The sequence below is a fragment of the Hirundo rustica genome, chromosome 3 (genome assembly GCF_015227805.2).
Source record: "Hirundo rustica isolate bHirRus1 chromosome 3, bHirRus1.pri.v3, whole genome shotgun sequence".
Lineage (NCBI taxonomy): Eukaryota > Metazoa > Chordata > Aves > Passeriformes > Hirundinidae > Hirundo > Hirundo rustica.
The window spans coordinates 83,030,837-83,044,895 of NC_053452.1; the positions used below are offsets into that span (position 1 = coordinate 83,030,837).

Sequence of the window (14,059 nt, forward strand, 5' to 3'; positions counted from 1 at the left end):
CACATTAAATTCTCCCTTCAAGTGCAGGCCAGAATGGTATGAAAGACAAATCACCACAGAGGCACGTACAGATAAGGAAGCCCTCAAGGGGTAGGTGTTTGGAGGACAGCAGAAAGAACATTCGAGGAAAGTATTTTATATATATATATATATATATATATATATATTTATATTTATATTTATATTTATATTTATACACACACACACACAAACACACACACACATACACACTCTTCACCTTCTTGTTTATGTAATTTTCATTTCTTTGCCACAGTAGGATAGAGAGGGGGTGGGGTTTTTTTTTGGGGGGGGGGGGGGGGGAGTGTTTTGAGTTACACAAAAAATACCTGCCCTAGCATTCTTCTGAGTGACATCCCTTGTCAATCACTATTTCTGCTATTCTTGTTTCTCAGTCTTCACTTCTGTCCACTCTCTCCATTTTTACCTTGTTTTGACCTGTTTTTTCCTCCCATTTCTTTACCTCCTATCATCTAATTCCTATCTCTGATCTCCTCTATATTTTCTCTATATTTCTGTGGATAATAGTGAACTTTACATGTTGCAACTTAATTTCACAATTCATACAGAGCAGCAGGACATGTTGCTCCAAGATCATTGTTTCAAATCCATTTGCAGACTCAAAGACAAATAGACAGCATTTTCTCCAAAGGATTGGAATAGTAATGTACTTCCCTTAAAAAAAAATAAAAATTAAAAAACGTTTGCACACATTACCTAGGCTATAAAAATACAGTAGGCAGTTTACATCACACTGCTCTAAGGACAGGAAACAACTCCAGAGAGCAGGACTACGGAATGGCAAGCATTCCTTATTTCATAAACATACTCTAGAGGTTAGAGGATGTAACTTCTGCAAAATGATGACAATCAAAAACCTGTGAGAGGGTGATGGGGAAGGAGATAAGAAATAAAACATGAATATGCCTTCCAGTGTACCAGACCAGAGGGAGGGGACAAAGGAAAAAAGTGTACAACAATTACTTCCCTTATCTGAAAGGAGCACTCTGCATAAATATTTCAGAAAGTCCACTCATTTTCAGAATGATACAGAGACAGATTTTTAAACATTCAACTCAATCCCAGAAAACTGGAATAATGTATTTCAGACCTTTACATAAGATGTATAGGAACAAATACACTATCTTTAGTCATACTATCATGGAAATTAAACTCCTACACACTGACTTATTTACATACAATTCCTTAATTAAATATTTTTAAACAAAATTCCTGGTAGCATGTTAAAAATTCATCTGATTGAAAGGTTGTATTTATTTCCTTAAAAGTCAATGAGCTTTCCTTCGCTTACTAGTACAGACCTCTGGCTATGTTTATACAACATACCACTGCACTGGAAAAAAAAAAAAAGAAGTTGCTTTTATATTTAATGACCCATTTATTCTAAAAGCAAATTTCTTTTCTGTCTCTCCAGAAAGACTTCACTAACATTCTGGACAGCAACATCTCTATAATACTACTACTGAGTATTAATATATTAAATTCTTCCTACTATAATATTAGATGATATTTAGACCTTGACCTCAAGAAAAGTGCTTAAAAATGAACTATCAATTTGAATCAAAATAGACACAGGCAGAGACTGCCACCTAGTGATTTGAATCATCTACAAGGAAAAAGAAACTAAAAAATCAGCCTCTCTCTTCCAGGATAGGAGAAAAAAAATCCCCATTCAATCCTCCATATTTTGTATCAACATATAGAAACAATTTCACATTATATTACTTGCATCACCTATTATAGTTTGATGTTAAATTCAGGAGGGGGATGTGTAAGTGTATGTAATCTTCCTCACAAGATTCATCAGGTTAGTTGGTTGACACTTCCATCTGGAATTCCTCCTTATTTTACAGAGAATCTAGCCTTTTCATAAACAAGCATTCCATCTAGAATTTATTTATCTCTGAGACTGTACTGATAGGCAGACACACTCTTCAAAACATTGTATACTTTCAATTTTTGCACCTTCAGTCTTTTCTGTATCTCCTCAGAATTTTGAGTATATTTTCAGTACACCCTCCAGTTCATCTTTGCCATTCCCTCTTCAGTCACTGCCTGTTTTCTACTGAATTTCACTATCAGTGAAGAAAGAAGTTGAGTTACCCGTGTTCTCTCATCTGCCTCACAAAACTGAATTTCCATTCTGTAAATGAGTCCTAAATTCAGGACCTTATCTTCAGACTCTCCTTCTGTTAAAACTTGTATTTCAGATATTGTCTCTCAATTACTTATGGGTGCCTCAGCAACATCATAAGGAACTTTTATTCTTCCTGTGTATTGGGTTTGTATGGCCAGATTTAGATAGAAGGGGAAAGAAAGAGCTACAGGAGAGGCTTCCGTGAGAAGCTGTCAGAAACCTCCCCTTATGTCCAACAGAGCCATTGTCAGCTGGCTTCAGGACAGACCCACCTCTGGCCAAGGATGAGCCCATCATCAAGGTCAGTAATGCCTCTGTGATAATGTATTTAAGAAGGAAACAAAAAAAAAAGTTAAGGCACAGACTGGTGCAGCCCATGGTGAGGTGGCCATGTCCCTGCAGCCCATGGAGGTCCATGGGAGAAGACAGATCCACCTGCAGCCCTTCAAGGAACCATGGCAGAGCAGCTGGATTTCAGAAAAAAAAAAGGTTGCAATCCCATGGGAAGCCCACGCTGGAGCAGGCTTGTGGTAGAACCTGTGGCGGTGTGGAGAGAGGAACTCATACTGGAATAGCTTTGCTGGCAGAGTTTGTGACCTCATGTGGGACCCATGCTGGAGCAGCCTGTTCCTGAGGGGCTGCACCTTGTGGAAAGGGCCCACACTGGAGCAGTAAAAGAAGAACTGCAGCCCAGGGGAAGGAGTCGTGGTGGAGAAGTTTATGGAGAACTGTCTTCCGTGGGGACTCCACATTGCAACAGGAAAAGCACTCCTCCCCATGAGTAAGAAGCAGTGGCAGAGACAACAAGTGATGAACTGCCCATAACTCCAATTCTCTGTCTCCCCTGTGCCACTGGAGGGGAGGAGGAGGCAGAGAATCAAGAGTGAAGTTAAGCCCTGAAAGGAGGGCGGTGTAGAGGGAATGTGTTTTTAAGATGTGTTTTACTGGTCATTATCCTACTCTGATTTTGACTGGCAATAAATTCAATCAATTTCTGAAAGTTAAGCCTGTTTTGCCCATAGCAGTAATCAGTTTGTGATCTCTCCATATCCTTATATCAACTCATGAGCCTCTCTTTACATTTTCTCCCCCGTGTCCATTTGAGAGGAGTGATAGAGCAGCTTTGGTGTGTACTGGTCACCAGCAAGGGTCAAAACCATCACATCAATTCATGCCCTCTCCACCACCTTCTCTCTCAATCACCATCAATACCTTCAGTTCACATTTCACCTAGACCTAAACACCAGAATCTGTAATATAAACTTTTTATTAATGTAGAAAAACAGCAAAAAGCTTTTCAATTTTTTTTCTTCTCTTCTAGCTGACACATTTTTCCTCTAGCAAGTATGATCTTTGCAATGGTCCGAATGAATGTGAAGAGACAGCTTCCTACTTTGTTAATCTGATCTCACCAGCACTTCATATACTTACCCATTTTACTTTACAATCACCTGAAACAAGAGCACTTCTTAGTTTTTCCTTATAAAATCTAACCTCTTTTTCACCCTGAAGAGGTCAGTACCCTTTTTGAGCAAATGGCGATGCCAGTTTCATTAGTCCTTGTTCAATGTTCATGTAAGTACTTCCCCAATTTTCATGTTCCCTCTCACGCTTTAAAGGAATTCTTTCCAAATATTCCCAAAGTCACATCATAGCTTCCTCAAAAATCTCATTAAAAATCTCTGTTATTATACCCATGAAATAAACCAAATTCTAGCTAGGCTGATGATGTGCTGTGACTGCTGGTTATCATCCTGATTAGCACACTGTAAACAGTCCTTTGCATTCCCTCTGTGCTCAGTCAGGGTAGTCAGGGCTGTCACAGAGTCTTTGAACAGCACTGGCATGTTGGAATACACTACCAATAAAATGCTACTACAAAGATTAAATAATCTCTTTCCTTCATTCCAGTATTATATGACTATCTTACATTAAAAAAAAAAAAAATAAAAGACCCTCAAAGCACCACCCTAAAAATTTAAAGTTTGTCTCTTCTGTCTTTTAAACTGGAGATGTTTGCTAAAACTCAAGAAGGTTGCTTACACAACCATCTGCTCCTGTCACTTACTTCCCAAAAAACATCCTCTGTTGCCTACATTTCCAGCAACTGGTAGCTGTCTCAGAGGCCTGGTTTTCATATGGAGTCTAACACACACAGTCAACATATCACACCAGTTACAGAGCTGTAACTCAGTCCCAACAAGCAGGAGTTCTATCCAAATTATTTGAACATTAACATGTAAACTAGAACAAGAGAACATCCACATAATAATTGAAGCAAAGGAGCGAGACACCAAAATATGGTTGTGTTTCTGAAACTTCTTAGAAATATAGTCTTCATCCTCTACCTTTTCTGGTTTAGTCAAAAAAAGGTGGATCTTTGTTCTCTTCAAGATGGTTGTAACACATCTTTATTATCATTAAAGAGATTTCATCACTTGCTGCAAGAGGTCCAAGTCATCTCCGTGCCTTGAAGAAAGTAAGCTGCTGAAACTTAATAACCTCTTCTTCTCTGTAATAGCCCAGCGGGAGAGTAGCAATTGCCAAATTAAAAGCTGTATTGTGTTACTGTCTCCACAACCAGCTTCCATGACCTGTAAAATGCTATACACTAACTAGCCTGCCACACATGAAACATTGATTTTACGGTTTCTTAGCATTCCAGTAACAGCGCTTCTCACAGCAAAATCGGTTAAAAAAAAAGAGCAGAGATGCTAATATGAAACTGATGTCAGATTTATAAATTAACTTACCATACTTGTCTCGCAAGCCAACTGTACATCTGAAGACTCCACCAAAGGCCACGTCTTCACCAAACACAACTGAAAATAAGAACAGAAGGGGAGGTTAACATTACTCCAATGCATCCTACTTTTAAAAAATCATGTTTCAAAGGCTTTTATATTTGACCCTAACAAAAGTAACTCCTAACATTTCATTTCACACCAAGATTTATCTATATCTAAGTGTTTCTCATGCACAGCCTGACTATAACAAATTAAGAACTAAGGTTAATGAAGACTCAGAACACCAACACAGCTGTCTCAAAACAGAATTCATGAAACTGATTCTGTTAAGTTTTCATTAGCTATCTATTTTTTTTCAAATATCCTATAACAACACAGTGTCTGAAACTAAATGAGCAAAATTACAAAAAGCAATTACATTCAGTCACCAAAGAGTCATTGAAATTAAGCCTTCTGCTTCAACTGGTAACCATTTGCATTCCTCATCCACAGAGTTCAGTAAATACAGTGTTTTGAAAATCATCAAATTGAAGTTTTTCCAAAATATCAATCCAATATTGATTGTCAAGCCTTCTTCAGAAATACTTGCCAGACCCCCGAAGAGTGACTTCAAAGGAACCCCTCTACAGAAAAGATGATTATTTAATAACTAGGACAGTTCTCACTATTTAACACTACTATTGTAGTCAAAAAAGTTTTATAACTAGAAGTATTTGCCTTTAAAACTTAGCTTCACACCAACTAATCTGTTAGGGTTTTTTCTTTGAATTTAGGGTATGGCTATGTCTAATTTTTCTTAAAATAGCTTTTCATCTGATTCATAGAAACAAATATTGTCCATTTCAAATTTTTAAGCATGCAAGATGTGCAGCAATATCACCAATAGCTGCTTGAAACAGGGTCAGTTCTGATTATTTCCAAATTCTTCCATATTCTTCATATTCTTCAGGACATAAAATAGTAAGTTAACCTTCTTGCCTTTCAAATACTATTCTTAACTAAATAAAATACATTTCTGATTGGAATCACTAAAAGGGATTAGCAAACTTGTGCTAATCACATCAATGACACCAGAAAAGTGTTATTTTTGAAGAAAAATAACTTGTCTAAAGATGTAAAATTAATGCACTCGCGGAGTGTATGATTGAACTATGTCCCTAGATCACTTCTCTCACTTTTAACAATAATTTGAGAGGGATTTTATGTATCTAAAATCTTTGTAAGTCCTTTCTGTTACCATATGGCTCCTTTATTTTGAGCCAGCTGGCATATACAAAAAAAATTCCCATTTAATGCCGGTATCCACAAACTTGAATGGATTTACTCATTCAGTTCAGCCACTGAAATATATTTTCCTGGAGAGATTCTAATTCTCATCAACACAAGTATGAGGATTTCCACACTTAAACAACAATTGCTCCATTCCCATACAACTAAAAACATATGAAGGACTGCAAAAAGTCCTAATTAATTCAGTAAGGCAGTGATTCTGAGAACTCACGTCTGGACTGTAGAACTCCAACATGGTCTTGCAAAGGGCTTTACAAAGACTAAGCCCTGCAAAGCTGAGGAGGAAGACTGGAACCTTGGAGAAACTGGTTCTCTAAAGGCTCAAGATTATACGAGTCTAGGTTCCTGCTGGACTAACATTCTACTTGCTTTTATATGGCTGATTCTACCGAAATGGTAATAAAATCTGTTCTTGGCACTAATTTACCCTCAGTTGTCTAAATTTAATCTAATCAAGGTGCATTTAAAACAGCTGAGATTGAGAGGAAATGTATACAGGCATAGTACTGGACAGACAATATGGAATTTGTCCCAACAGATTAGACAATTAGTCAGACTTTAGGTTGAGCAGTGATTCAAGCAGCGCCAAAAAGGGCTGCTAACATACTAAAAAAAACCAAAATTACACAAGATGATGCAGCCTTTGCAGCTGTGTTCATGGCACGAAGCATCTCTTTCAGATATCTGGCCATCATCATGCCTTTGTTAGGACAACAGAAGCAAAAGACCTCCTGTTATGTATAAGAATTAAAAGTGCAATAAATAGCTTTGTGCAATAGTTCAGGATAAGCCTTTTAAATCCCGCTATAATGAAGTAGCATCTTCCAAGTTATCCAGACCGCAAAAGCCAAGCAAATCTTACACTGCCTTACAATGCCCAACAATGAACAGAAATCAGTAAAGCTATAAATTAATCTTGGAGGGGAGGGGAGAAAACAGAATGTACAGAGCAAGGAATATATGGTCTCCAAAAAATACTGGGTTTAGGGAACAGAAAGTTTAAGAAATGTAAAAGTAATGTTTACATTTTTAATACTCCTACTAGCGGGACTCAAGCTGCCATCAAGGATAGTTCTCATCTGTAATATTTTAAGCATGTTAAATAATGCATCTTCTGTCCTCACTTTCAAGTGAAATACACAGAGCTAATATAGAAGATACAACTGCATCTTAGACCATATAATCCATCTGTTAATGCAACACATTTTTAAGATTTGAGATCAAAGACTAGAAATAACTCATTAGAAAACTTTAAAGGCCATGAGAAGTACACTAAATATTGCACACAGATAGGCAAACCAAACTACAATTTATATAAAGCAAAACACGCTAACAAGTATAAGGTACCTGCAGTTGGATCTTTGGCTAAAGCATTGTCCAAGGCACTTGTTATGGATTGGAAGAGATTCATCTTCTGAGTTTGCCCTGTGTGAAAGTGATCATGCCACAATTTAATTTGATTCAAAACACAAAGTGCATTAGAAAACACAGGTGCAAACATGCATAAAAACTTAACCACCAAAACCAAAATCCCTGTTAGGAATACCCAAGATTCAATTGCTGAATAAACTTAAATTATGGGATAGATGGGATTGTATACTTGGCCTTCCCAAGGACTGTAATTCTACTTCCAATTTTTTAATTTTTATTTTTTCAAAAATCTATGCTCTTGCATAGAGCAAATGCAGCTTTGCAATGCTCAGTCAAACACTGGGAACAATGCCTTCCTTTTCAAAGGAAGAAACCAAAGAAAACAATAGTTTTGACGATTGGGATCCCCCTCCCACCAAAATTCATTGAATCTTACTTTATCATTCTTTAATCACATTAGACACCTATTATTATCAGAAATTTTCTAGACCACTGGCCTGCTCCCTGCACTGCAGTTAGTAAGTCTCTGAAGCAACTTGTTGCCGAAGTAAAGCAAGCTGTTTAATTCAAGCCAAGATTACCAGATTGCCCTTCTTAATTCCGCCACTGCAGGGAAAAACAAGGAGGCCTGAAAGCAAAGATGGACCAAAACAATAGCCTAGTCCCCATTACTGTGACCAATTCAGATTCTCCAAGCATATAAAATAATCCTTAAAAGAAACCAAGTAAGTAAGAAATTGCTTGGCTGACATTTGGCACTCTTTAACTGGCAAAACCTCTAAAGTCATGACTAGAAGCCACAGTCCAGGAGAATGCTACCTTGGGGCAATTGTGCCTTTTAGATTTGAATTGTGAATGCCAATGCACACAGCGTGTAAAATTAAACAAATATATAAGATGACTAGATGAAGTTCCCATGCAAACATAACAGGTGTCAGAATTCAGAAAGGAGAACTACATTATTTTTCCAGGAGTTACAGTACCTTTCAACAACCTTCAGATTCCCTTTCTTCTAAATTGTTAATTAATGTTAGTATTTTTTGTTAAAGACTTGTGTCACTCCACACCTGCGTAGCTGAGTAGCTTCATTCCTACACATCCCTGTGCTTGGTAACTTTACTCGTTATACTTTACAAGGCCCTTTAAGAAGAGGAAAATGTGAAAAAAAAAAAAAAAAAAAAAAAGTTATGGGAACTGTTCAAGTTATACAAAAGCCCTAATGAGCAAAATTTACAAATTCAAGAGAAGAAAAGCTGGGGAACAACAGCTGTTTCTCTCTTTCCCTAGTCATCCACTTTAGTACTTAGGTTATTTTTTCTACAAGATACCATCCTTCCAGTACTTGATATAAATAGATGGCTATTACTTAGCCTACTGTCAAAAACTCCTCACCACGATAGTTCTAACCTGCTCCTCCTCCTTATAACACAGGCCTTTGTACCAGCCCCAGAGAGGAAAGGGGGAACTTACTGTGCCTTTTAGATTTGAACTGTGAAGTTGGAAAAGCAGTATCTCAACAATATCAGGATCAGTATTGCCATAACTTTATTTCACTTCCACTACTTTTCTCAGAATTTCAAAGTGTATTTTAACTCTCAAGGAATTAGTTTTCTATTAATTAATGACAATAACTGGCATGCCACTCCAGAGTTCTTCACATGCTCTCAGGCAGGGACCTGCCATACCCAAGCTTCACCATGTAGCACCTTGGATGCCTGTACATCTTTATCACTAACAAACAGTAGACAACTCTGTTGTTATGATTAAGAGGCAACTCCAAAGTATCCAACCAAGTAACAAGTTTCCTAGATAGTGAGGTTCATGTGATTGAAACAGCTGTTGTGCAAGCTTCTTTCAGAACTCAGCACTAGCCATTTGCAGGGATACACCTCAGAAACAAAAATCAAGGACCATGCGCTGTTCATTTCCAAGTTATCTGTGTTTACTCTCAATGATGTGACCACGAGGATGATGACCTCGAGCCTTTCAGCGGACATCAGTCTTTATTCATCATAGGTTTATTATCACACTCATGACCGAAGCATGCAATACAAAAGCCAGAACAGATGTCAAGTCCGTAAGCTACTGCTAGAAGCTTCTGGTACAGGACAGGGGCCGAGGATGGCCTTGCAGGTCTGAGCACACGACGGGCCCATCTACCGCCGCTCTAGCACTGACAGCACAAAACACTTCACCACCCCACCGTCGAGGGGGCCTGCGGCACCCCCGGGCCCACCAGCGGCCCACAGGAGCCTTCCCACCCACAGCGCAGGATTTCTGCGGGAAACCCGCGGGTGGAAGTGCTGAGGACACAGCGGGGTCACGCGGCATAGCGGCTGCCTCGGCCGCCCGGGGCCCGGGGCCCGACTCGCACGGCCCCACCGGGTCCTCGGCGGGTTCTGCCTGCCTGCCTCCCTCCCATCCCAGATGGGGTTGTTGGCGGCCTCCCCCAAGAAGGCGGTGGTGATAGGGCGGAGCCGGCGGCAGAGCGAGGTTGAGGCCGGCCCGCGGGGTGGACCCCGGCCCAGCCGCGCTCTCACCGTACTCGCTGGGCGCCGGGTCCGGCTGGAAAGCGAAGTGCGCGGCGGCCCGGCGGGGCGCGCCCGGCAGCGGGGCCAGGCGGCCCCAGAGCCCGGCGGGGAGCGCAGCGCGCAGCGCCCGCCCGGCCGCCGCCATCGCCGTGATGCCGGGCCCTCCGCCGCCAGCAGGTTCTAAAGAGGCGGGGTCCCGGGCAGGCCTGCCATTGGCCAGCTCCGCGGGGGGACGGACCAATCAGCGGCGGCTCCGCGGTGGGTGGAGGAGTGGGAGGGAGGGAGGGAGGGGAGAGAAGGGAGTTTTGCTGCGCGCGCGCGGGGGGTGGGGCGGAGAGGGCGGGGCGCGGGAACGCGCGCGGCACGCGGCGGCCGCGAGCAGGAGCGTGCGCGCGGCCTGGGGGCGGGAGCGCGCTGCCGCCATGAGCCCTACAGGCAGCGGGACAGGGACAGCCACGGGTGCGGTCGTAGCGACAGCCACGGATGCAGTTGTAGGCATGGCTACAGGCACAGCAATGGCCGCAGTCATAGGCACGGCTGCACGGGAGGTCTCCGCACGCTCGGTGCTGTCACAGTCGCAGCTGAAACCAAAGGCTTCACCTTTCCCCTCAACGTCTTTTCTTTCACTGCAGGGGTTGTTGTGTCACCACCCCAGAATCAACAAATCGTAGACTGCTGTGGGTTGGAAGGGACCTTAGATCTCGGTTTTTCGTCCCTATATTCAGGTGGTTTTAGAGTCTTTTTGCCTCCTGCAAAGCCCTGAGCCGGACGCAAGAAAGAGACACAGTCTTCAGGTTCTGATTTTCAAAGTTGCACACTTTGTTTAATGTTTCTTATCTTACAGTTTTCTCAGTGCCCAACTAAGGTCTGTGCAGCTCCTTGGGCATCTGACGACTCCTCCTGAACTGGGCTCTCGCTATCTTTTATACTAATGGTTACCTGTTCTTTATTTATCATTATTTGCCAATACCTATCACTTATACTAAACAGGTCATCCCTACTTTGACCCAATCTCCTTAAACTACTTTGTGCCATCATCACTACAGAAAATGGAGTGAAGGAAGAAGAAAGAAGCAGCAAGAGACAATGCCCAAAATCCTCCATCTTGCTCCCATCCACTTCTATACTAAAAACCCAAACCCACTATTTTTCACCCTGTGATAAACTAAACTAAATCTTTCACACTCTTGTGGCCTGCAATCCATCCCGCAGTGCAGGAAGCCTCTCCCACGGACTGGGATCAAAGCCAGTGTCTTCCTGGGCTCTGTGCCAGGGTGCCAGACCCCCCTGTCCAGGTCCCAGACCCCTCTGCCCAAGTCTCTGACCTTCCAGGGCAACCAAAGGAATGCCCTGGACTCCAGCACTCCAGTTCCAACGGCCTTGCCAGTGGCAGAGACACCTTTCAGTAGGCAGAGTTGCTTAGAGCCCCATCCAGCCTGTTCGTGAACACTTCCAGGGATGGAGCATCCGCAGCTACTCTGGGCCACCTGTTCTGATGCCTCGCCATTCTTGCAGTAAAGAATTCTTTACCTAATAGTCAATCTAAACCTATTCTCTTTCAGTTTGAATCCATTCCCCCTTGTCCTGTCACTACATGCCCTTGTAAAACTCTCCATCTTTTTTCTAGGCTCACTTCACAAATATCTGAAATCTTCAAATTCTACCCCAGAAGGGTAAAAAGAATTCATAAACCTGCAGATATTACCTGTTCCACTCTGTCTCTCAAAACCCCTCTTAACCTGCCCATCCAACCTGGCTCTCAGTCTGTCTCATTTCAAATTATTTTTTTCCAAGGTCTTTTCTTCCAAACACTCTTGCTCATACCTTTGTTACATTATTTTATTGAAATTATGATCTTTCATAGACACATATTTTCTTTGTCAGGTTTTATAAAAGCATTCTTTCTAATGTTCTCGCCAAAGTGACCACCTCACATTCCTTCCATCATCCAGGTGAATCTTCTTGGCCAACTTTGCAGCCTCCATTTCTTCCTCTGTACACCCATCCTTGCTGCCTTTTAGTTGTCTCCAGATCAATCCTTTCCCTTTTGTCAGTGCTTCACATCTTATCCCTGTGCATGCCTCTTCACCAGCCCCTTTCATAAATGTGATCGGGATACGCAAAGCAACCACAAGGAGACGAGAGATTTTGCAGGGCAGAGAGTTCCTCCGAGAGAGCCCAAGGCTGAGCCAAGGCCAAGAGCCCCTCTGCCTGTTTATTTCTTACTTTTTATACATTTGTGGGTCTGCCTGTGGATTGGCTTCTGGAGTTACCACCTCCCAGCCAAATGGCCAGACCGACTGTCAGTTACAATTGTTTTCAGGTTAGAAGTATGCAAACAAAGGACAGAGAATGAAAACAAAGGATTTGTTTATGTTACATGTATGAGAAAAGGCAGAAACTGCTCCTAATATTGTACAGTAGCTAAAAAGTCTGACTCCATCTTATGAACAATCAAAAGGCTTTAAAAAACTCAGAAAAACCAAGGTGACGCATAAAGCCTCCAACATACAACAAGCTTTGAGTTTTTCTTCCCTGTCTGTTTTGATATTATCTGTAAGACCAACCATACTGGTCAGCATTTTTACTTTGCTCCAAGAACTCTAATTCAATATCATGCTCAAAGAAAAGGGCTAGAAATTAGAATTATCTATAAATGGCATCACCTCTTTCAAATTAGAGGGCTCATATGTAACCCTGTATGAACAGGGCCTAGTTTAAGTACTGGAATGTTAGATTTCGTGTCTAATATATGTATAACTGTTATGGTTAGATTTTTTTTTTCTATCTGAGTTCCAAGCCATTACTGAATATCCCAGTGATGACCACAGTTCCTTTTCATTGAAGACTATTATTTCATTATGTATTTATATATGTATATATATGTATATATTCATTATGTGAAAAAATATTTTTGATTTAGAATTTATTAATCATTAAGATTTGTGCAAAATAAAAGGCTTAATCCTTCTGCTAATTGGGGAGAACATCCACTTGCTCTTTAACATGCCCTTTATCCTTAGGGACTGCTGAAAAGGCACTCAAATTTTGAGTGATTTATCAGGGAATCAAACAAGTTTGAACATATCCCAGTATATCCCAGGGAAAAAAGGCACTATTTAAGGGGGTGAGAATTTTAACAAACAACAGAAAAGCCATCTTTGCAATGAACAAGGAAAATAAATGTCAAATATTGAGGTTGCTTCCATCTTCAACTGAAGGCAACACCTAGATGTTTGAAAACATATTAACCATCAAGTGATATATAATCATGTAATATGTATTGCTAATAGTGGAAGATACTACAAATATCCAAGTTTACTATTCAAATAATTGTGTTTCTTTCAGAAAGCAATGTATCTGAGTAGGAGGAATTTAGATATATTTCACATCATTGTGGAAAGATCTGCAAAACTTAAAAATTGAGAGCAATATTATAGAAAGGAATTAATTACTTTACATGTGAGTCTGATGCCTAAGAAAGCTGACCTGAAACAGAGACTGGACAGAGATAGAGAATAAAATAGGTATTTTTTGAAAGACCTCCAGGATCTACCTTGGCAGGACAGGAGCCAGACCAAGGTTGCACCTGGGGTGGACCAAGAATGGTCACAGAAAATAGCTGACCCATCATGAGATCTTATATTTTTATAAGTTTTGGTCCATTTGCATATTGGGGTTTAATTGTCCAATTACATCTTCAGGTTGTGAGGTGTCATCCTTCTTGTTTTCTCTCTTCAGTCCAGCATTGTTTATGCTGTTGGGCTGAAAGTTATTCTTGGTCTTCAGCAGGAAAAGGATTTGTTTGTCTACCTACTCTGTAAAGAGAGCTTACTGACACTTAATATGAGGCTCAAAACTACATCCCTAGGCAGCACAGAATCTTCAAATATGAAAGCTAAAGCTTAAGGCATCAAGTCTGTCATCTATTACTAATACGACAG

The 14,059-nt window shown here is 40.8% G+C and overlaps 1 protein-coding gene across 1 annotated transcript in view; it reads right to left on the bottom strand.

The window, feature by feature from the left end:
* The window catches only part of BCKDHB (branched chain keto acid dehydrogenase E1 subunit beta), a 110,039-nt gene extending 99,772 nt beyond the window's left edge, over positions 1–10,267 (bottom strand). The window contains exons 1-3 of the mRNA XM_040059896.2: positions 10,125–10,267; positions 7,561–7,638; positions 4,930–4,998 (exon numbers count right to left, since the gene is read on the bottom strand). Coding sequence (XP_039915830.1) covers positions 4,930–4,998; positions 7,561–7,638; positions 10,125–10,260 — 283 coding nt within the window. The 5' untranslated portion in view covers positions 10,261–10,267. The remainder of the gene's footprint in view (positions 1–4,929; positions 4,999–7,560; positions 7,639–10,124) is intronic.
* Positions 10,268–14,059: the final 3,792 nt, after the last annotated feature.